Source organism: Emydura macquarii, unplaced genomic scaffold, assembly GCF_026122565.2.
Source record: "Emydura macquarii macquarii isolate MOO-44397 ecotype Brisbane River unplaced genomic scaffold, CSIRO-AGI_Emac_v2 contig_1254, whole genome shotgun sequence".
In the NCBI taxonomy this organism is placed as follows: domain Eukaryota; kingdom Metazoa; phylum Chordata; order Testudines; family Chelidae; genus Emydura; species Emydura macquarii.
Window position 1 is genome coordinate 4,200,828 of NW_027131391.1, and position 24,419 is coordinate 4,225,246.

General features: G+C 45.0%; 1 protein-coding gene across 1 annotated transcript in view; it reads left to right on the forward strand.

Moving 5' to 3' along the window:
• Positions 1–24,419, forward strand: part of KSR2 (kinase suppressor of ras 2) — a 242,708-nt gene that overhangs the window by 199,735 nt on the left and 18,554 nt on the right. Inside the window, exon 15 of the mRNA XM_067550125.1 lies at positions 18,633–18,729. Within this exon, the coding sequence (XP_067406226.1) occupies positions 18,633–18,729 (97 nt within the window). The remainder of the gene's footprint in view (positions 1–18,632; positions 18,730–24,419) is intronic.

The following is a 24,419-nucleotide window of genomic DNA, read 5'->3' on the forward strand; positions in this document are numbered from 1 at the left end:
AAGTGATTTAGGAAGAATATTTCCCCCACCCTTTTTTTTTTAAAGGTATATTAGTAAAACTGGAGGGATCGGCTAAATAGATTGTATATTGCAAACCTGGTGCTTAGATTCTCTGCAACCAGAACTTCAAATCCCAATTTAGCCATTGATCCTCGCCAGATACATTGGGTATCAAGCAATTTACTGTGGGGGTTCTTCACACACAACCTTTTATTTAAAAAAAAAAAAAAAAGAAGAAGAAGAAGAACCACCACCTCCCTACTCCGAGAGACATTTAACGGTGTCATTCAGTAGTCACACTGTTTAATGTCCTACCGGAAGGTGCTCGTAGGAGTTTATTGCATCACCCTTGCCCACAATGCAATGTGTGCCCATTGTTTGCTTGGCTGATGCCCTGAACCCACTAGACGGCTACGCTTGAGTGGTGCTGCTCCCTGCCTAGATGTTTTTGGGAAGCCCCCTGGAGAAGTGCTGTATCCATATGAAACCCTGACATTAACCAGCGCACCCCCAACCCACCTCTGTTCCCTTCTGGGTTTATTAATTTTTGTAAGATGTAAAGAAAAACAGCAGCACTTAATTAACAAGCTGATTGACAGCTCTGTGCATACTATGTGAGGAGTTCAAATGCACAGGAGGCTTGTAAATCTCTAAGCTACATGGAGTCACAGGGTCATCCTCCCCCAGGAAATGTCTGCAAACTAGATGCAGACTGGAAGCATTTTGAGGCTAAAGGCAGGGGAGGGGGAAGTGACACAGTCCCATCACCAGCTCCCCCTGTCAGGACACTGAGACTCCCCTCCCTGGCACATCTCTCTTGCCTGTTCTTGAGACTCCTTTTACACCCTCCATCGTGCTGACCTAAGCAGCCTGGAGGGGGCAGATCTCCCCACACTTTCCTCGGTTGGAGCTGTCAGTGGTGCTTGCTGATTGGCCAGAGGGGTCATTGTTGAGTGACGTTAAGCGTTCTCTTACTTCGATCGGCTGGGAGCACAGGCTCGTCAGAGTTCTCCCTTGTGTCAGCTTGGAGATGATTGGGACGTAACCCTGCATGGCAGTGCACAGCGCTGTGTAGCAGCTGCTGAACTTCTTTATCAAAGGGGAAGAAGCCACTTTCTTCTAGCATGGTTTGCCACCCTTGCTTCCTATGTGGCTTGGTCCAGAAATATGGCCCTTGTTGCTCGCTGGTTTCAGCTTTCCTCTTATAGGCTGGGCTATAAAGCAGTCCTCGGTCTGTCTGCCATCTCACCCCTGAAGGAGCTATTTGGAAGGAGCCCTTCCTTTCTCTGCCAGGAGGAATCAAAGCAGTTAGAGCTGGAGCCAGACCTGTTAGCTCATTTCGCTCCTGACTGCCAAGGGTTCGATATAGGACTGTTCCCTGCATTACCTTCACTAATGCTTGATCCAGCCTAGTGTTCACAGTCCCCAGCAATGGGGCGTCCACCACTGCCCTGAGGAGGGCGTTGTAAGATCTCTTGCTGTCAGTAAGTTTTTCTGTTAGTCAAGCTCAAACTCCTTCTTTTTCAGTGTCATCCCACAGCTCCTCCTTACATCCCCTTGCCCCACACCAGTCGCTCCAGCCCCCTTGCAATCCCTTCACCAAGGTCTCAGGAGTCAGCCCCTCCAGCCCCCGATCAGTTTTCATTGCTCTTCTTGGAGCTTCCTCCCATTAGGATGAATTGCCTTACTCTTCTCCACTGGGTTTGAGTCCTTGCTGGTTGTTTCTTCTCTCTTCATTCAGACTCTTTTTCCTTCTCCATATCCTCTTGTGGTTTCTCCCTGCCCTTTCCTTCTACCCTGCCCCTTCTGCCCTGCACCCCACTCTCTCCCCACAGTGGGATCATGCGTTTCCCATCTCTCGAAAGCTCACAGATGGCACTGGCCACTCCCCTGAATGTCCCTTCCGGCAGCATCTCGTCTCTGAAGGAGAAGGCAGAAAGGCTCAGTGGCTATTGGAGCCAGTAGGACATGGATTGGCACACACGAGCGTCTCGGGATGGGTGATCAGCTGCCCAGAGCAGCAGGGTGGAGGTGGCCCCAGGTGTGGAAAGCAGGACGGTGCCAGGGTTCAGTGTGCTGTGATACACAAGCTGTAAGCGTGTTGCGCAAGGGGCACGGGAGGGAATTCTCCCTGACCCAGTTCCCTCCAGGCAAACACAGTGCTGCGTGGGAGCTCTCGACAGAGACTTGAAACTCTCAGCCCAGTGCCTCTGTCTGTGCCAAACCTGCTGCCATTCACAACGTCTCATCATCTCTTCTTGTAAATCTGACTGTATAATGAGGGTGGGGGTGGGAAGCGTATTTCACATATTTAGAAGGAAGGGAGAAATGTAGAAGTATATGGAACTGAATGACTCATTACAAAATTCAGAAGATCTTGTATTTCTTTCCAGCATGGGTATTTTTCAGGGTCAGTGTATGATCATACTGAGAGATGAGGGACTGTAAGGAAGGAGGGAGGAAGATATCCAAACTTGTAGCTGCTGCTTTGAGAGGCTCAGTTGCTCTGCTGAGTAGCTCAGGTCAGCTCAGAGGTTTCTTCTGTATGTTTCTGTTGCCTTTCCTTAATGCATAACAACATTTGCCCCCTGTGGTGCTTTCCTTCTCAGGATCTCAAAGGACTTTCCAGATCTTATTCTCAGTAGCCCTGCAAGGTTAGGTAGGACTTATTATTCTCGCTTTACTGATGGGGAAACTGAGGCACTAATAAGTTAAGTAATTTTAGTCACACAGTGAGTCGGTGACAGAATCCAGAACTCATGTGTTTTGGCTCTCAGGTCCTTGCTCTGTCCATTAGACTGTGCCTCGCTCTTTTTCCTCAGGCTAGTTCTCTTAGGAACCCTGCCAAGGGACTGGCATTTATTAAGATTTGCAGTGCGGGTGGATGAATAGTTCAGTGTATCCCATCCATCCTTCCCCCTTCATGGCTTGTGTTGGCATCTGTGAGCTGGAGCGATAAGGTGTTTGCCCCCAGTAATCACATTGCTTTTGGAAGCCTCCAATGTTTGGGCTTGCGGCTAAGGTCCTTCCCTGGACTTTAGTTCCTTTTCTCCTCTCGCTTTCTGCTGTGACCCCTCCACCCCCACCAGCATTTAAAATAATGAAGCCCATAAATCACATAATAAATAGCTATTGACGTCCTGCCACGGACTGACTCACAATTGATTGACCTGTGGGAATACTGTTTTCCTCAATCAATAAGAGGCCATGAGGGGGAATAAATCTTGATAATGACTGACAACAGGAAAGTCAATATATGTATTAATTTATACATTAAGTGAGCATATATCTTCCCCTGAGATTCAGCCCTTCGTTTGGGCCACTTGTGGGGTGGGGAGTGAGGAATTGCGGCTGGAGCAAAAGCATTCAGGCCTTCCAGAACTGTGTCAGGAGGCGGGATTGGCACAGAAAGGCAGCCCCTCTAATCGGTGAGGCCCCACCTTCCGATCAGGTGAGCAGCAGTGTTTGGTCAGGGTCGGGGAAGTGCTTTGTGTGTTGGTGTCACATGACTTCCAGTGACTTTGTGGAAAGCAGCCATGGAAGAACATGCTTGTGCTTTCCATGCATGCTCTGCCCCCTGCCCTCCTAGGTGTGTTCCCCCATCATGCTAGGGGCTAGAAACCGGCTTAGAAAGGCGTGTTTTGGGGACGAGAGAGAGGTCGTGTCTCCCGCCGCAGGGCTTGTGTGGTGCCCTCTGTGTTTGGCACGTGAGCACTGTGAAAGGGTTTCCCCTCCGGCAGCTCCAGTGTGTTATGAACTGCTCTGACTGACCCACTTTTGCTTTGCTTCCTTTCCTCATGGGCCGTGCAGGAAGAAAGGAGGTTTCCTGGTCGAGACCCCAGGCTAAAGAGGACCAGGCTGGGGCAGTAGGTGGTGGGGAGCTCCAAGTTGTTCTGTGACAACTTTCAAGGGCTTGAAATCTGGTGAACAAGTTGGAAACGAAACCTTTTGAACATGGGCCCCACGCTGGAATCGTGCTGAAATATCCATTTTTGGATTGGGGTCGAGGGAAGGGGACTCTGACGCTCTCTAGCCTGGGGAAGGGGCACCTGCTGTGCTGCATTTAGAGTAATCTGGGATGAAAAGCTGTGCTCTGAAAGAACAAGGACTTGAACATGGGTCTCCCACATCTCGGACCAGTATCCCGGCCATTAGGCTAGAGAGCGTGCGCGTATCTCTCTCTCCCTCTTGCTGTATATGTGCAGTGAACCTTGGTGAGTGACACCGAGGTCTGACAGCCCAGCTTGCCTTGCCTGGCCTAAACCATACTGGCATACTGTGTTCTCACTGTTCCTGCACTTGCCCGGGTGTGTCTGGGAGCAGATGCCATGGTTCATTGTGTGGAGACGCTCGAGGATTCTTTCCCAATTAGTTGTGGGAGACATTGTCTGTCCTTTGGGGGGAATTGTGGGAAGGTATTGGAGGACTATGAGCACTTGAGTGATTTTAGTCTGCAAAGTGGGTGGGTTAAAGCCGAGTTAGAGTTCTAAGCCACACACTCTCAGCCGGGTCAGTCAGGCAAAGCTTAAATCACCTCCCAGTCCAGGGCAGAAGTTTTTCTATGTGGACGATAGGAGGGTTTGGACTAAAACCCAGGTAGGAGCCCAGGTTAACTGTTCAGTGTAGACATGCCCTATGCCACACTCCCACCCCCACCTTTGTGTCTCTCTGCATTTCTCTCTCTCTCTGTTTTGGAAGGGAGTCTTAGTATGGATACTTGTGCATTTTATTTTAAATGTCCCGTGGGCCCATGCACCCAGTGCTAGACCATATAGGCAACTTGTAAACATCCTGACTTCTGGTGTGATTTTGAAGCAGAAAAGATATTAACCTCCCAGAGCAACAGGAGAGGGAATGCAACAGCGCTGTTGGGCTCTGCGTTAATTTAACCCCCCTGGGGCAGCCACTGGCAAGAATTGTCTGAAAGTAACCTAAAGAGCTGCCTGGTGTGATTTGCAGGCTGCCCAGATTCTGCTTTGAGTGTGTTTTATCTACCGCAAAGGAGAAGTGACATTTCACTGGTTCATACTGTCTGAGTGCACCTTACTCGGCTCTGTGCTTGGATGGTGAATCCAGCCAGAGTCACTTCCTTGGTAGCATGCACTAACATAATCCTGGTGGGGTAGGTTTCCAGCTCTGCAGGGGAATAGGCAAGGCAAAGCCTTTTTTTTTTTTTTTTTTAACTGTAAAGTTTTTTAAAAAGTGTTCATGCTGAAGATAGCAACCCAGGCTCTGAAACAACGAAGCACTTAAATCAATGGGACTTATGCATATGTCTAAAGCTAAGCACTTTGCTGGAGAGGAGTAGGGGTATTTAAAGTTAAGTGTGTGCTTGAATGCTTTGCTGAACTGGGGTCTTGCAAGGTTTGCTTCTCACACCAGTTCAGTGTTGCTCTTAACTTTTTACTACTCCTTCTGTCTTCTACATCTGCCTTCAAAGTGGTTCTTTATCTGCAGGCTACCCCAATGTGGGGATCGTCTTGGGAACTAAGAAGATTTTTGGGTCAGGAGGGCAGAATATACTAAAGGCGGAGTACAGAGGGGGTTTTGCTGGGGACCTTGTATGCCTGGGGGAGAAGTACACAATTGCCACAGAGTAAAACGTTCCGCCCTGCAACACTCCCACTTTCCAATGACTGATCAGATTTGTTTCCCATCTGCCTGTCTGAAGATGAAGTACTAGGGGACAACTCATCAATCTTGTGTGGACTGCTTGATTCTTTGCTAATTCTAAGGTGGAGATAAGTTCCAGCAGGGCCGTTTTTTTAATAAAAAGGTTTTTCTCTTCAATCTTTTAAAAAGAAGATTTATTTTTTTTCTTCTTCTTCTTCCTAAAGTTCAAAAGACTGGGAAGAACATGGAGCAGAGAATATATTAGGCACCTTCAAAGGGAAGGAAGGGGTCAAAGCTGCTTTGCATATTCCTGTACATCCCACCAGCCCACTCCAAGCCAATTATAAGCACATCTTTTCAAAGGGGAGTGAGAGCAACATGAAGCGACAAGTGTTCTCAGTTGACTTGTTTGCAACAGGGGGTTGAGCTAAGCCATTTGGGACTGTGGCTGTTTTCCTGTATCCTAGCTGTTTTCAGAAGCAGGGGAACAGCTTGTCTTCTCTGACAGTATCTCAGAATGGGAGAAGCCTCTTGAAATAAAAATGCATTGAGTTTGCTTCCTCTAAATAACTGGTTTCTTCTAAAGCCCTGATGGAATTGTAACCACTTTTTGGAAAGGTTGTTCTCCTCCCACCTTTCCCTTCAAGTCGACTGAACTTGCAACAGCTGGCATGCAAGATAACTACAGGAGGGTCAGCTGAGAAAATTCTGCTGCTTAAATAATACCCATCCAGGGATGGCATTTTCATCCAGTGGAGCTAGGCGAGGTGGGGAGATAGCGAAGAAAAGTAATAGTCTTTAGGGCTGTTCTGTGTACCTCCATATGTAGCTGGAGCTGAGTGGCTGCAGGGTTCCGTACGGCAGGGTTTAGCCAGTCAGTGTTTGCTAATGTAGTGGCAGAAAATGTTACATTGGAGTTTATTTAAATCCCTACTTTGCCCTTGGTGTTGTTTTGTCAGTTCTCTGTTCTAAATGGACAGTGTGATTGCTACCTAGCTGGTAAGACTGGATTCTATGACCTGGCTTATCTGTAAGCTAATGAGCTGTTGTAACAAGTGTTTGTATTTCAGACCATAAGCATCTCTCTAGGCCCCCATCCTGGACACATACTTGAGTAACTTGTTTCACATGAGCAGCCCCCTCACATGAGTTAAGGGGTTTGCAGGATCAAGGCCTTCCTTTCGAATGAGATGTACACAGTGTTGTTGGAGCCATGTCGGTCCCAGGATGTTAGACAAGGTGGGCGAGGGAATATCTTTTACTGGACCAAGTTCTGCTGGTGAGAGAGACAAGCTTTCCAGGTACACAGAGCTCTTCCTGACATCTGGGAAAGGTACTCAGAGTGTCACTGCTACATACAAGGTAGCACAGATAGTTTAGCATAAGTAGTGAGCACATGTTCTAAGGGACCATTCAAAGTGAAGTGGCCTTTTATCAGCCTGTAGCTAGAGGACAAAAAGAGGGGTTAGTGGGTTACAGATTGTTGTAATAAGCCATACATTCAGTGTCTTTATTAAGGACATAGTTTTGGAATTATATGGCATTTTGCTAGAGCTTCACCAATATTTCTCTCAACATTTTCCACTGCTGTGCCCATAAACCTCCCATTGTTCTACGGTTCGATGGAAGTGCCATGTGCCTCCATCACAGTGATGCCTGTGCAAAAAAACAGTGTAAAAAACAAAGCCACCCCAACGGGCTGCTATTAAATACTATTTCCGTCAAAGAAACATAGGCCGTGCCTGCCCCAAGGAGCTCTAATAAAATAACAGACGGGCCAGGGGCAAGATAAACCTTGGTTGACAGCTTCACAGAGCAAAGAAACCCTTTTCTCCCCACAATGGGTGCAGCTTAGACAGCAGCAGTGCTACCTTCATAGAGTCCAAGAGGAGAAGCAACCATTCTGTCATCTAGTCTGATCTCCTGTATGGCACAGGTCATAGGGCTTCTCCCAAATAATCCCTAGAGCAGATCGTGTAGAAAAACATCCAGTCTTGATTTAAAAATGATCAAAGATGGAGAATCCATCACAACACTTGGTAAGTTGTTCCAATGGTTAATTACCCTCAGTGTTAAAAATTTACCCCCGATTTTCAGTCTGTATTTGTATATCTTCAACTTCTAGCCATTGGATCATGTTATGTCTTTCCCTGTTGGATTGAAAAGCCCATTATTGAATATTTGTTCCTCATGTAGACACTTATAGACTGTAATCACGTCACCCCGTAAAATTATCTTTGTTAACCTAAATAGACTGAGCTCCTTGAGTCTATCCCTATAAGGCAGGTTTTTTAATCCTTTGGTCTTTCTCGTGGCTCTTTTCTGAAACCTTTTCAATTTATCAAAACCCCTCTTGAATTATGGGCGCCAGCAGTGGACACAGTATTCCAGCAGCAGTCATACCAGTGCTATATACAGAGGTGAAATATCCTCTCTGTTCCTACTCAAGATTCCTGTCTGTACATCCCAGGATTGCATTAGTTCTTACCTTCAGATGAGTATCCACCACAACCCCCAAATCTTCTTCAGTCACTGCTTCCCAGGACAGAGTCCCCCCATCCTGTAAGTATGGCCGACATTTTCTGTTCCTAGAAGTATACATTTATATTTAGCCACATTAAAATGCATATTGTTTGCTTGCGCCCAGTGTACCAAGTGATCCAGATGGCTCTGATCAGTGACTTGTCCTCTTCATTATTTACCACTCCCCCAAGTTTTGTATCCTCCGCAAACTTTATCAGTGATGATTTTGTTTTCTTCCAGGTCATTGACAAAAATGTTAAATAGCATAGGGCCAAAAACGATTCGTGCAGGACCTCACTGGAAACACACCAGATTGATGACAATTCCCCGTTTACAATTACTTTTTGAGACCTGTCAGTTAGCCAGTTTTTAATCCATTTAGTGTGAGCCGTGTCAATTTTATACCATTCTAGTTTTTTATCAAAATGTCCTGTCCACATGTCTCAGCCATGAACAGCAAGGATCACCTCCAGGGAGGGGAAGGGGCTTATGTCTCCCAGGCCCATCCAATGCTTGGCATTTCTACTGAGACTGTCAGCACAGGTTTGGTGCAGATATCTAGTGAGGTGGATGTATTTCCATTTGAAACGGAGACCTAGCAAACTCATTTCACCTATTTCACTGAACAGCTGTCTGGTTATGGCGACTGTTCTCTGCTGCTCTGCGCTAGTCATGTGGAGGCCAAAAAGTGAAAGGTCGCGTAGGCCAAAATCATCCTCATTACCTCTGTAATCATGAGTCCATTTTAAAAGTGAGCCAGGTACTGTATTGTGGGTGCGGTTCACCTACAATCTGATCTGACTGCCACTGAGCTCAGTGATAAAGCTCCCATCAATGGCAGTGATGCAGGATCGGGTCCCTCTTGCATATCCCGCTGCAGTATTTTCAGTTCTGTATAAATAAGTGAGCTATGGAAATGGAACAGTTGACAGCTACCCTGAGGGATGTAGAATTTATCAGCCCTGGGAAAGGGCCGCTCTTCACCCAGTGCTGTGGCTTTTCTGAGGGATCAGGTCACCCCTATTTCACAGAGAGAAATTCCATCTCTGCAGTAGTTATGACATTTTGGACAGTTCTCTCTAAACTTAAGATGGCTGGTCCCCAAGCTTTGTTTCCCCATGGCAGCTCCACAGGGCAGACGTGGGCCACGGATGTGATTTTATATTGGGTCTTGGAAAAAAACCAAATCATGGACTGAACATAATAGGAACCAAATGCTAACATCCCGCTCCTCCTCCACCACCAGGCAAATCTCTCACCAGCTTTCTCTCCCTTCTTAGGTTATTGATCTGTATTTATCCCTTTCGGCAGAGCACCACCATTTTTAAAACTGCAATCGTTTGATGTACCGAAATTGGGGGAAAATAGGGGGTGAGGGAGGAATTCAAAGAGAACGTCTGAAAACTCCCTGAGCAACTCAGAAAATTCAATTCCCTCACAGACCACGGTCTGTGGCAAAGGTCTGAGCAAACGCACACCTGTCTGCTTTCAGTGGGGCCTGATGGGCCATAAATTCAGGTTGTATCAGGCTAACAATGTAATAGAGGAAGTCATCTCTCTCTCTCACCCTACTCCCTCCTCTTTCCTGCTATTCCAGTTAGGAATTAAATACATTCTTGTTGCTTTTTAACGAATTCCAGGTTACTCCTTCCTGGGTTCATTTATTTTTATAGCAGCTTTCTCCCTCACTCTTACCCACAGATCTGCTCTTTGCTGTTGCAGTAAAATAATAATAACGAATAAACTCTCAGTAAATATCAAAGCAGTTTAAATGTCAGTAGTAACCATATAACTGTGGGACTCCTTCTTCTTTGTTATATTGTCTACCTCTTCCCCAGCACAGATCCATTCCACTAGTAGTGGCGTAGTTGACTTTTGAATTTAAAATGCTTATTATTCTTAATTCTTCTCTCTGTCTCTCTGGGTTTTATAATGCCACCCATCACCTAGGTATCTGAACTCCTTTCAGATAAAATTGATAGCGATAGCAAAATTGGTAGTGGATTACATGGAACCTGTGGTACATGTTTCTTTTTGGGGTAAAAGCCTGGTTGGGATAGGATTTAGGACTTTTTAAATTTCTTCTCTGTTATGCTGCTTTGTTTTGGGGTAATTTTTATTTATTTTTTTGATTGATTGGGGTATTATGCTGGAAGGGGTATCAGTGTTGTGTCATCCTTATGGTGGAAAAAGGTGTTTTCAAAGATGAACGTCTTGCCACATTTTCTAAAGACAGTTAGACTGGATTCATCTAGTTGTGCATGGCATTTAGGGTGCATGCAGCACTGATCTCTGTAGACTGTTTTTTCCCCTTCTCGCAGATAGCATTGGCCTGTGCTTCATTGAGTTTCAGTTCAATTTCATATGCAGTATAAAGTCTTCAAACTTTAAACTCTGCTGTTGGTCAAACTTTAAGCTTCTTAAGTGTTTGTTCTTCTGTACTGTCACTCCGTAAAGTGGGGAAATTAAATAGTAATATCTGTTACTACATGGGATGGGGATGGAGCCGCCATGGTTGATCTTTGTGAGATATTTTGAGATGATCAGGTAGAAGACGCTATAGGAATGCAAAGGATTATTAACTAGCCAAATTCCAGCTTGGGGAATTACATTCTGTCCTCTAACTGTCTCTTGCAAGTTCAGCTTTGTGGAAGGAGAGTCTTCACTTGTGCTGTTTTGCTCTGCTAACTGGTTGTTGCATTCCACTGTGAGGGAGGGTAGGCCTGATTCTCCTCTCACCTGCAACAGTTGTACACCTCTGTAACGCAACTAACTTCACAGGAATTATTCCTGATTTACACCAGTGTGCTTGAGACTCAGGCTGATATATCAAAAATGGTGCAGATCACGGTAAACAATGTTTAAAAATGTGCCTAATTGCACTGATTTCACTCCAGATTGGAAACCCGTTGAGGGGAAGTGCCCCAGTCCTTCCCAACTCATTTGCTCCGAACTGATCCTCTCTGCAAGTCACTTTCGCTTTTATCCCTTTGCTGATGTCTTCAGCCCACGCTGGTGGAATGTGGATACAGCAATTTGGGATTTGATGTGCTTGGCTGAACACTTCTAAAGCTCATTTTGAATAGAGAGCACATCTGCAATGATCTGGTTTTAGTGGCGCTGGAAAGTTTCCTGCTAACTGGGGAAAGGATGGAGAGCTGAAGGCTGTTGGTAAACATTTTAAATTACATTCATTTACATGTATATTTAGGGGTTGTTGATAGTTACTCAGGCTGGATGCTTGTCACAGCCATAGTTTCACCACTGAAACCAGGACTTTTAGTGATTAAAAAAATCTGGGTGTTTTTTCGCCTGGCCAGCCTGCCACTGAGCAAGAGCATGAAGTTTGACAGGCTTGACTCCCCTAGTAACTGATGTGTGTATATCTCTGTCTACTTTGTCTGTCTGGAAGTCTGCATGGCCTTCATCTCCATGGCACCTCCTCATGCCTTCAGTGATTTTGATTCTAAAATGCAGGACATTTATGTCTATTTTTCATAATTTCCTCATGACAAATAACTTACTATTTCACAATATTATTTGCAATGGTCTTTTAAATTAAAATGATGACTTTTGCTTTTGGTGTGACAAAGCACCACTTTATGGGGCCATTCCTGGGTTTATTTCTCTTTGACAGCACCGTTAATGAGCCCCCCCTATAAACCAAAGCATACCACTGCTTAGCTGACATCTAGCCTGAATTTTCTAATTCCAAAAGAAGAAATCTCTGGGGTACTGGGTGAACAAGCTGAATCTATCGGAGGACACACTCATTTTATCCCAGCAATACGTAAAGGCTACAGGATCTCTGCAAACTGGCTCAGCTACTCCATTAGAGATTCTGGCCCAAACTCTGTTGGCAGTTTACACTGGTGTAGATCTGGAGTTACTCTGGATTTACCCTGGTGTAACCAATACGTGAATGTGGCACTATGTCATTAGTTCCACTCCCTGGACTTTCCCCACAGTTTCTCACACTCCACTTCTAGGGTGCTATGTGTTAGCTGGGTGTCTTTGCAAAGGATCCATGGTGTATCAGATACCACTGTGAAGAGTGGAGTAGGTCAGGTCCTCGAATGATAGAGCGCCCTGGCTGTCTCAGCACACACCTCTCTCCTCCTGTCTTAACTTGGCAGATGAGATCAGCTAGAGCTTACAGGCCCTTTGTGCATCTAGGGACAGGACGTTCTCAATAGAGAGTCCTCAACCCTGGAGTTTGTTCACACTCAATTTACCTGATAAAGCCCAAGTTTGTTCATGTCAGGCTTTCTCGATGGGAGTTTTGAAGGGATTGTTGTGTGGGGGCGAAGGTGTGGTAGGGAAGTTATTTCACTTGCTGAACTAACACTGAGTGGCTGATGTGCTGTGCCATTGTTTTTATTGTAAAAGGTTTTGAAGTTTGACTGGGCGTTGCATATTAAAAAACACAACCAAAAGTTTTGCCCGGCTCCCTGTATCAGTACATATCTGTAGTGCAGAGTTCCATGTGAAGCCACAAGAAGTCCGACACTCAGTGTTCTGGGGCTAGAAGGAAGAAGGAAGAGTTTGTTTGACACACAAGTGCACCTTCTCCTCTGGTATGCATGGGTGGTCGTTCATGAAGCGCGTCGGCTGAAGGTCTCTTAACAGTAGCTCAAATCCACGTGGAGTGCTTGCTCAACACAGTAAAGTTGGACAGTATTTCACAAGCCTGGATTTTGTGTTAACACATGCAAGTGTACGATTACAGGCAGAGGGTGAGGTGAAGCAAACATTTGGTTATGAATACACACTTCAGGAGTGAATAAGCCAGTGTACCTGAAGAGGCAAGTCTGCGCTCCTCTTCTTCGTGTTGTGAGCACAGACAATCTTTGGCCTCTTCACCCTGATGTAGTCTTGTGATGGGGAGAAACATCTACTCAGGGCTGGGTAAATACCTCTATGCTGCATTTCAGCCCAGGTCTCCAGAAGTGAAAAGCAAGTGTGTTATCCATACACCCTTGAGGCCTCTTTTTGTTTGCTTCGTGAATGTTATTTTTGCTCTGTTGGAGGGGGACTATTCATGTCAGACAAGAAGTAGGAGGAAACAAAATTGTCAGGAGTTGTCATGAAAAGATTCTGCAGGTGGGTTGCAAAGTGGCTCAGGTGCTGAATAATAGTTGTAAACAAGGCTTTATATATTGGGGACTAGCTTCTTCTCCAGCAAGAAATCTCTTTGGCTGCAATATTTGCTAGTTTAATTCAGTTAGAGGAATTACTCATCAGCCTTTGAAAAGCATTGAGAGCTGAATCACCTGGGTTGATGTATTGCTACTTTTCTTGGGGTCCAGTAAACTTTTGTTGCAGCATCTCCTGCTCCTACGTTGCACGGTACTTCGCCTTGTGTGGGTACCTTTTTGTGCCAGGCTTGACGTGCAGCTGGTTTCTGCTGCCTTATTAATATGGACCTAGTTTCTAATGTAATGGGCCCAACGTGTATGTAATCTATCATGCACTTCTAAATGATTGAAGTGATGAAAGCCTGTCTGAATAGGGACTATACGGTTGAAGTCTCTATTCCCAAGGTTTTCTCTGCAGTTCAGAAATGCTAGAAACTATGGTTTTTGAAAACTTCATTCCACCCAGAAAACAGCTGATCACAACACACTCTGGGGCCAAGACCAGATCCAGTTCTACTTTCTCTCTTCATTTTGTTTATGATGATGCTTCATTACCTGTTTAATTTTCTTACCAGTCTTCTATTGTGGTCAGTTTTCTTTGGGGAAAAATATGAATTACACCAAGAAGGAATGGGAGGATGTAAAGATACCATAACTTAAGGTGTGCTAAAATAGCAGAACACAGCAGGAAGCATGTGTAGTAGTAGATTATGTTATCCTGGTTTCTTGAATAGATCCATGTAAAAGATTCCACATAAAAAAGGTAATGGGGCCAGCTTTTTAGAATGTGGTTTACCATTTTGCATCCACAAATTTCAGTTGCAAATAACTGAGGGAACAATTTTTCACCGCCATTAATTTGCAGGTGCAATTTAGATTGCTCACTGTGTAAATTACAAATTAACCATGTTTAGCCATGATTGTGACCAAACTATTTTAGAGCATCATTTCATTTTCCTTGTTCAGACAGAACAAAATATGTTTAGAATTGTGTTAGGTCAGTTCTACACTTAAACATTTTACTTGTATAGCTATTTTGCTTAGGGGTATGGGTTTTTTACATCAAAATAGTTATACTGGTAAAAGTCCTGTTGTGGACACAATTATACTGGTATAAAGGTGCCTGATGCTGGTATAGCTTATTCCCTTTCCTCTATGAGGAAAGTTATGCTGATATAAGCATGTTTATAATGATTAACTGTGTCCACACTAGGGCATCTACTCCGTATCGGTAGAGCGGTACAACTTTTAAGCATAGACAAGCTCTTAGAGAACCATATTTAACCTGGGTATCTATATGGGTTTTCTAATCTGTTATAACCTGCCATTTATTTCCTGTCCATACAAATAATAAAATTATAACATAATTTGGCCATATCCATCTTTCACTGTCTAAACTGTTTAAACCTGTTCATTTTTGTAGGATAAATGGGTTGTAGCTCCATGAAAGCTCGCTCAGTGACTACAATAGCTGGTGCAAATACAGAGGCTGGGTAAATCTGGAAATCTGCTACAAAACTCCTTGCAGTGTTTTCCTAGCTTAGCTATGTGTGGAATCACTATGGGAAAGCCTTAGGGAGTCTACAAGGCAGACTGTTTTGGTCTAAATGAGGATGACATGTTTCACGGTAGAGTGGGTTAAATGCCACTACATTGATACAACCAAAAGCATTTGACTTTTGACCAAGCCCAATTTGAATGCGAGTCTCCAGAGGGGAAGGCTAATGCGATCCGAGGTGATGGGAATCGGCTTGCATGTTAATTCGCTCTGCTGGCTAGAGTGACACTAATGAAGGGATGCGTTCATTTTCGTTCCGTCAAGGAGCATTTTCACAACTGTTCCTTGATTCTCTTTTAATTTGCTCAAGTCCCCCTTTCCTTTAGTTTGTATTCCCTGGTGCCTGACACATCAGACACGGGTTCATCACGAAGGCTTCTGAACAGAAATACACATTTCCCATCTGCACCCGGGGGCTTTTAGACATTGTGGTTTCTATAACAACTCAATGCAGTGCTTTCTCGGGTATTAATTTCTTTCTTGTTGTGTGAGTGCCAAGACAGCAGATTAACCTAGCCTTTGGGACCGAGTCTCTTCTCGCTGACATCGATATGAATGGCCTCATGTGTTTCTGTAATCTGGCTGGGATTACCAAAGAAGCCCAAGGAAGGTGGGCACCCAACTTTCACTGAAATTCAGTCGCCGTTGGTCATCTAGCAGTCTTTGGAAATCCCAGCCTTGGTCATTATTTTATTCTCATTCAGACGTAGTCATCTCTGGAAGCCATTAATACAGCAAACACAATGAGTTTAGGGTGGATTCTAATCTGCACTCAATGGGGGAGTTCAATTTCTGTTTTTTTTCTATGAAATAGACAGTGTATCTGCCCCAAGTGTTCACACTGTAATCTCTGAGTAAGACTTAGATGTTCTGAGGTGTTTCAAGCAAAGCTTGAGTTCTAATGAGCTTAAAAATTGGCCTTAAAATAATTTCACATTCAGAGTCTCATGATTTTGGGGGAGTTGATAACTGTAGAAAGTCACTAATCTGTACCACACCGGACTCTGCTCTGCTCTTTGGTTAAGATTATTGCATTTCTTGCCCATTGTGCTTGTTTTCTTCCATGCCAATTCTTGAGTGCTCTGCTTTATTCTGTCTACGTTTTTATATGAGCGCTCACCACTGTGATATCTGAGCATCTCTTTTGAGGAGTAAACACAAATTTATCAGCTGGGGTCTCTTTAGCTGGATCCCTTCACTTCTCTAAGACAAAGCCTGGGAAAATGCTCAATGTTTTGTTTTCTCTTGCACTTTCTGGTATTTTTATAATAAACTTTGGACAGTCAAGCTCAGAGTTTGATGATCCTGATTGCCTGGGAATGGAACTTTGTGCAAATTATCAACATAAATGGGATTGATTATGCCAAAAAGAAGATGGAAAACTATTTAAGATGGGGTGGAGGGTTTTTTTTTGCTGTTGTATAGCTTCCTAAAGGGCCAAATCCGGCCCCCATCTCTGAAGTTCTGGGCATCCCTCTGGCAATGGGACTGGTGTAATTCTGTTACACAAGGGGGCAGAGAAGGGGCATGCAGTTGTTATTTATTGCAGTAGAACCTAGGGGCCCCAATTATAGGCCAGGACCCCATTGTGCTAGGTGCTGTACAAACACAGAACAGAAAGACAGTCCCTGCCCCAATGAGCTTACAATCGAAGTATAAGACAATAAACACCTGTAACGCTGGCAAACCAGGTGCCAGCTCATGCCAAGGTCTCCATGTCGCAACTGAACACTGACAGATACGTAGCTGGACTCTCTCTGGCTCATCTCTGTTAGTATTGCTAAAATAGGTATTAGAATGATAAGAAGTGTAGACGCAATATATGCTGCCGGTTTAGGAACACCACCTATCCTGCAGGTTTTGTCAGCACAGCTATGTCACGGGAGGGGAGAGGTGATTTATTTTCATTCTCCTAGCTGACATAGCTCTGTTGGTATATGCTTTAAGTGTAGATCAAGCCTATGAATTTCCACTTGTGTCCATGCATCTGGAGACTGCCAGAAACATTTAATAACTATAAATAGAGTGAATCAATCATTGGACAGAATAGGAATGAAATGACCTTAGAACTGAACCAGTTTGGAATAATAGCGATAGTAATGATTAAATGGGCCCTTGACCCGAAAGCTCAACTGCCTTATACAACGTGACAAGGGCCGCTAAGCAACATGGCTCCATGGTAACCAGGGACAGGTTTCAGGAAAACCAAAATCTGCAACTTGCCCAACCACCGAACATAAAAGACAGACAGCGCCCTCCCATTAGATATGAATGCGATCGAACTAGGGCCTCTCCAAGGTTCATCTGCAGAAGGTAGATGGAAGTGCTTCAACTCTGAGTGAATGGAGACTTGGGGCCCAGCGAACTTGACTCCTTTCATCAGGGGGCAGCCTGATATACTCAACAGCTTCTTTAGTTGGGCTGCCCTCTTGCTCAGAAATGTGGTGTCAAAGTTTCTGCTCTCTATCCACTCTTTAATGGTGGTTCAGTACGCAGGTGTGAATTGCACTGGGCGTGCTTTCTTTGGACTCATCTGTTACTCCTTTGATTGACTGATCAAGAGATTCAGGCCATCATTTTCTGTGAAGCTTTCACCCCTGATCTCTTCCCCACTCCATTAGCTGAACCCCACAACCTCTCATTTAGCTGGACCCCACAACCTCCGGGGCTGCCACTGGATCCACACCACTTGATGCTCTAAGGGATACATGAAGTGAGAGGGAGTCACTTGTCCTGAGGTTGCATTTCATTCACCCTGCCCTTATCTCACAAGGTGGGAAAGACAAGTCTTGTACTCTCTACCTAGGATAAGTGCCGAACAGCTGCAAACGTCATTTCCGTTTAAGACACTGTCTAGAAGTTTTTGAACATTGTCAGTGTTCTGACTCCAGTGTCAGAGCAAAGGAGGAGGAAGATGATGAAGAAGAAAGGAGGAAGATGTGGTGGGTGGGATAAAGGAGTAATTAAAAGCCCAAACTTTTGTTTCATTAGCTAGAACAAGATCAAATTAACATCTGTGATTCTTGAAGCATATTTAAATAGAGAATTTTTTTCCAGGTCCTTTATTATCCAGGCACAGGTATTTAGTCTGTTCTTTCTCAAGTTGCCTGTAATGAGCGTAGGTGGGTATAGATGGTTAAAAAGCCCTCTTTCGTGGGCGGAAGTTGAGGCAGAATCCACCCACATACTCCATTACAATATTCAAATGTCAATATATTTTTAATTGGCTTATATGCCCCCTTCCCCCTGCAGCTGCTGCTATCAACTGCCTTTGGTAATTAAGGCCCTGTAAATAGCTTTTACCGTAACTGGTACAAGAAGGAAAATTGGAGGACATTGTACAGTGTACAGGCTTTTCTTTTTTTTTTTCCTCTCTCCTCTTTTGGCTTCTCTTAGATCTGTGAGAGTTTTATCCTATAGAGGACGAGGTGGAGAGATACGGAGAGCTCTAAACAAAAGTCTGAAGCTGTGAGGCCAGGGGGCTTTCTCACAACCAGGAAATGGAGAACAAAATCAGAAAGAAGAAAGGGTTATCGCATACTGCTCAGGATCTATTTGGTGCAAGCAAAATATACTAGAGAGCTAAGATATTTCCCTCCCAACATGCCAAAGTGGGGGAGAGAGCTCTAAGATTTATTCCAAAGTCTGTAGTCATTGCTTTGATATGAAGCCAAAATACTGTATCTATTTTTATCCCCTTTTACAGCTTCTGTCTTTTTAATGTGTGTTTGGATTTAGTGATGTTTCTTGGGGTTTTTTTTATCAGCATCCTTATTTATCTCCACCTCTTTTTCTTTCAGTTTGTGTAAAGGACGGACGCTCTACTCGGTGGTGAGAGATGCAAAAATTGTCCTGGATGTCAACAAAACGAGGCAGATAGCTCAAGAGATTGTGAAGGTACAGTACAGCACCCGGTCATCCTAGTCTCACTGAGTGAAACAGCCACTGTGCAGAGTGAATAGCATGGCACCCCCTCTAGGCACTCAGGGTAGGTCTACACTACAACAAAACATACACAGCTGGTCTGTGTCAGCTGACTCGGGCTTGGGCTTCAGGCATATAAAAATGTGGTGTAGACACTCAGGCTGGAGCCCAGGCGCTGCGACCCTCCTCTGTTGCAAGGTCCCAGAGAACGGGCTCCAGCCAGAGCCCAAACGTCTACATTGCAGTTTTATGGCCAGCTGCCGGTGTTTTATTGCAGTGTAGACACACCCGCAGGGGTAAGCTCACGTTTAGTAGAACTCAAGTTAGCAGACCCTGGGCTTGAGTGTCCATGCTTATTTGTAACCCAGGTTAGGAATTGTTGAACCCTGGGTCCCAGGACGGGGTTGCAGCATCTACATTGCATTATGCAGGCTCGAGTCCAACCACCCAGATCCCAGACTTCCTAGCACCCTCCCAGATGTGGCCGTTGTAGCCCTTTGTTCGGTGCGGTGTGGGAAAACTTGACTGTCCACCAAACTTGATTGTCTAGAGGACAAAGAAAGTCAGCCCGTGGGACTGTGGGATACTTCAGGTGGACTCCCAGAGCACAAATCAGTGAAGCTCTATCTACACGGCAAAGCAACAGCACTAGAACCCTGGATCGCAGCTTGACTCAGGCTCGGACCCTCCACCTATCACTCTGTCCAAGCCCTGGGTTAGCACGATTTGTGTGTAGACGGAAGGGGGGTTGGGCTTGAGCCTGAGTTCAAACCCTGGGTATCCATTGCAGTGTAGACAGACCCTTTGAGGCTAGATAGGATGATTCCAATGGTCCTGTCTGACCTTAAAGTTTATGTAGCTAAAGTCCTACTTACGCCCTTAAAATGAGCATTAAGTGGTGCTTTCGTCTTGTGGTCTCTGCAGGGTGGTGATCTTCACCCACTTCACCCTCAGCCTGGGAGAACAAAATGTAGGAGAAATCTGAGATATCAACTACTTAAGTACAGCTGGACAGATCCTCAGCTGGGGCAAATCAACAGCCAGTGGGAAGTTGGGTCTTACTGAAAAATTCTCCATTTTGGCTGTAATTCCCCATGATTGTTGTCCAGAGGGAATTTTTTTTGACATTATTAAAATAAATTAAATCAGTGCAGCTACATCTGAGGTAGGCGTTCGTGTGGGTGTGTGTGTGTGTTTGGAGGTGTGTGTGTTCAAAAACTAGAACACAAATAGACTTTTCCCGCTCTAAAAATCGCTGCACCTTTTGCTTTCACAGAGAGAACTGACAACTCAGCTTTGACATTTGAAACTTGGCTATAGATAGTTCTCAGCGAGGCGCATGGCCAGGGTCAAGCCAAGGGGAAAATGGGCTGGAAACTAAAAGGTTATGTCTACACCGGACCTGGAAATGTAATTTCCAGCTCAACTCGATGTCTAGCAGAGCCAATAGACAAAAGTTAGTGTCTTTGGCCAGTGCGTGCCAAGGACATGCACCGAGAAGCAGAGCTGTAAAAAATGCATGTGAATGTCTCTGGATGGGAGAGCTTTAAGAGGGATTTAAAAAAAAAAAGTGCTGTATGTTCTGTATGCACCTTTCAGACATGTAGCGCTTTCTCTGGGTGTGTCTGCACCGGAGAGGGAAGGTGTTAATTTCCTGCTTGAGCAGACATACTAATGCTAGCATACTAAAAAGGGAAGTGTAGCAGCAGTGGCATGAGAGATGGGAGGGACTAGCCGCCCCAGGTCTGATCCTGTCCAAGACCCTAGGTATGTACTCAGACAGCTGGCCTCTCCCATTGCTCGTGCTGCTGTGCTTACACATCTATTTTTAGCATGCTGACTGTACCAGAGCTAGCACGAGCGTGTCTATTCCAGCTGGAAATTACACCTTCCCGCTCTGGTGCAGACATATCCAGAGAAAAGTCTAAACTTTTGAAAGCTCAACAATGAGCATATGTAGCAAAACAAATCCTTCTCAAAGCTCTCTCCTCCAGAGAGATCACATGTACATTTTACGGCTCTGCTTCTCCGTGCGTGTTCCGTGGCACGCACGGGCCAGAAATATTGACTGCTTCCTGTTAGGTCTGCCAGGGTATAGCACTCCTCGCAGGACACTCAGTACTAATGGCTGACTGGTGCCTATTAGGTCATGACTAGGCAGTAGAAAACAGGAAGAAAAGGAAAATTAGGGCATGCAGTATGGCTGGCATTTTCAAAGAGCAGTAAGGAATTTGGGTACATTTTTCAAAAGTGCCTAATTCACCGAGGTGCTCCTGGAGTTGGTGCAGGTAATGTTTTCCACTGACTTTCAACTTTGTCGTAGGCTGGGATATTTAAAGGGGCCTATCTACTTAGGTGTGTGTACACGAAGCGCTTGCATATGCAGATCTGGAGAGGGACAGACTTTAAAAAGCAGGCTGAGAGATGCAATTCAGAGCACCTTTGTGCTTCCCACCTCCTCTCATGCATTACTTGCTAGAGCTGCTCAGCAGTTTTTTGACAAAAAAACTTCTTTTTTTTTTTTAAATGCTGATTCATCGAAAGCAAAACAATTTGGGGGAAAGGGAGAGTTTCAGTAAATTTCCTGTTTTGAAAAATATTTGCAAATCAGTTTCCAAATTGTCAGTATCTCTCGGTTTGACCTTTTTTGAAACAAAAACGTTCCATTGTTAGGTTTAAATGACTTTTTGTTTAGAAATGTAAGTTAACTTGTAGGGTTTTTTTAAAGTTTTTTTTTAAAGAGACTTGAAATCGAAAGGAAATGTTTTGATTGACCTGATCTAAATTTTCTTATTTTTTTTTATTTTTGGTTTGTGAAATTTTTGGTAATTCAGGATTGGAACGTTTCTCAAAATCTCAGCTGATCACAGGTTGGGAAAACTGTTTCCTGCCCCGCTCTGCTCCTTCCACCCTTCACACTTAAAGATACATGTGTGTGGTACTTGCAAGACTTCAGATGGTGCTTTTGGTTAGAGAGCTTTGCTGTTTTTTTTAAAAATAAATAAAGCAATAAAGCAATCCTGGGAACTGAAATGCAAAAACTGCATTAGTGCATCGCAGCGGCTGTGTAAGACAATCTACCTTGCTGGGCAGTACTTCAGCGTGCCGCCCCCTCCTACCTCCTAGAATAGAGCTGCTGAACCAGGGTGGATGATGACTTTCTGGGGTGGGGGCATGGCAAGCCTTCTGATTGTTCTATCTTATGGTAGAAGGAGTGGGGGGGGGGGGAAGAGAGTAAAAGGAGGAAGAGACACGCTAAAGGGGAGAGGAGACACCAGTGGCGCTCACTCAGGTTTGGCCCTACTGTTGTCATGACAGAGGGGTGACTGGGCCAAATCTGTGTGAGCACATTAGTGACCTGGTGCACCAGATTTCAGCACCACTCAAGTGTGACCCAGCTGCCCTTGCTGCCCCAGACAGCTGCCTGGTTTGTCTATAGCTACGGCTGCCTCTGGTGCAGTGTGGAAGTTACACAGTTAAAATCACAAAAAGTCAGGAAATACTAACATTGTTTCCTCTCACTGTGCTAGCCGGGCTGCACTGCATGTATGTGGTAGTCCTCTAGTCCTGTTTATCTTGCAGAACATTTTCTTCTGTGAAGAAAGAAACAGTGACAGCTAAATATATTAACTCTTAAATCCTTAGTGTGCCTCAATGGCTCTTTCTTACTACACTTAACATTTGTGGACAGTCTCTCAGACCCTGTTTTTATCTCTGCTCCCATTCCATCAGGATATTCCCTTCCTTCCATTCATCCGCTGGGGTGCTTAGTGGCTTGTTTCACTTTGACACGCAGGCCCGTGTATTCTACATTTGGATCTCTGAGATTAGGCATCTGTGATATATTGGGGGTACAATCCAGACTAATGAGTTCACAAACAGCCGCCAGCATGCAGGTCACTGCCAGCTCTGTCTGTGTGTGCTGCAGCCAGCCAGCCACACCTTGGCTCTTACCAGCCTCAGTTCTCATAGAATCCTAGAATACTAGGGTTGACCTCAGGAGGCCATCTAGTCCAACCCCCTGCTCAAAGCAGAGCCAATCCCCATATGCCGCAGGGTGAACCCAACTCACTCCCAGTCTTAGATTTCCCTCCAGAAATGTATGTCCTCTACTGCCCAGCCCTCTCCTGGACAATAGAAGTTAATATAAAGTTTGTCATATCATCAATAGAAATGATAAGCACACAGCTTGTTACCCCAAATGGAGTTTCCCAGACACGTCCATTTAAACACACTGGATTAGAGAAGGACGGGAAATCCCATGCCATATCCCCAAACCTTTCGAGCTTGGCATGTTTTTCAGTGCGGGCCTTTGCTGCGCCTCCAGCATTTCACCAAGGCATCCATCTCCAAGCCAGACTCAGCGCAGCCTGGACTGAGGGAGGAGAGGCAGCTCGGAGTAAGACTAGCCAGGGATCCCTAACTGCACTACATCGGTCACAGTAATTGAATGCCTCTATCCTTTTAGTCGCCTTACTTGATTGAAGATCCTTTAAGTTTATTGGATTATTAGGTGCAAGGGTTCCTGTTATAATGTGATCCTAGCTAACCTCGGGTTAATTCGTTTAAAAAGCTGAGCCAGCAGGGGGAGCTGACTTTTCATATACACAGGACGCCTGTGACAATTAATTCAGTACTTAGCAAAGGATGCTTGTCTCATTGTTGATGTACAGGCTGTGGGGGCGAGGGGCTAGTGTATGTGATGTGGGATCTGGGATGAAAGATGTAGGGGAGAGGTAAAGAATTTGGGCGGGGTGGCAAAGATGCTGTTGGCTACCCAGGGCTTGTTCCAGCTTTAGAGAAATATCCTAAGCAATAGGTTGGATAAATTCCTTCCTCCTAAACTGCAACCACTGACTGAGCTGACCCTGCTGCCGAATGAAACAAATCACAAAGAGCCAAGTCCTCCCCTCATGCATCATGCACAACTCCCAGGCAGGTTTGAGTGTGTGTCTGAGAGGGGAGTTTGGCCCCCGATGCAGGTTCCTGTCCTTGAGCTTAGGAAGTATCTGAAATAGCACATCCTGTGTGTAATACGACAATGGTCTGTTCAAACGAGGTCCTCTGAAGTTTTACGTACACAGCAACGTGCTTTTCCTACAGGAAACTTGTAGCCAAAGCCAAGGCTATGTATAACGCTTTGCAAAGCCACCTCTTCCTTTCATTGAGAGCTACCCCCTCTTTCATAAACACATAGGAGGCACGAAGCAACAAGGAGAGAATGACCCTTGGGCAGGCACACCCAGTGACTAAACACTGACTTATCGTAGGATCTCTGCTGTTGTAAACACACCAGGAAATCACTGCTTGGTGGCCCAGCCCAGCTTCAAAGCCCTTCGCCCAAACTGCTCATCCTTTTTTTGAGTACAGAACAAAACCCTGAGTCAGAACATCTCGCACAGCGGCTGTGTCAGAGAGGCCAGCTGCCTTCACAGTGCTTCAGGATAAACCTTACAGGTCCATATCCCTGGGTCCTGACTCAGATTTTGCAGAGGTAAATTCCCACAGACTTTGGCTGAAGTTTGGCTGAAAATATCCCTGGTGAATTTGGTCTGTAATGAACAGCCGTAGGTGGTGATGGCTCGCTTAAGGTTATTAACTTCTACTATAAGGGCCATTTGGAATCTCATTGTCACTAACATAATAGTTAATCTTGTGTGTGT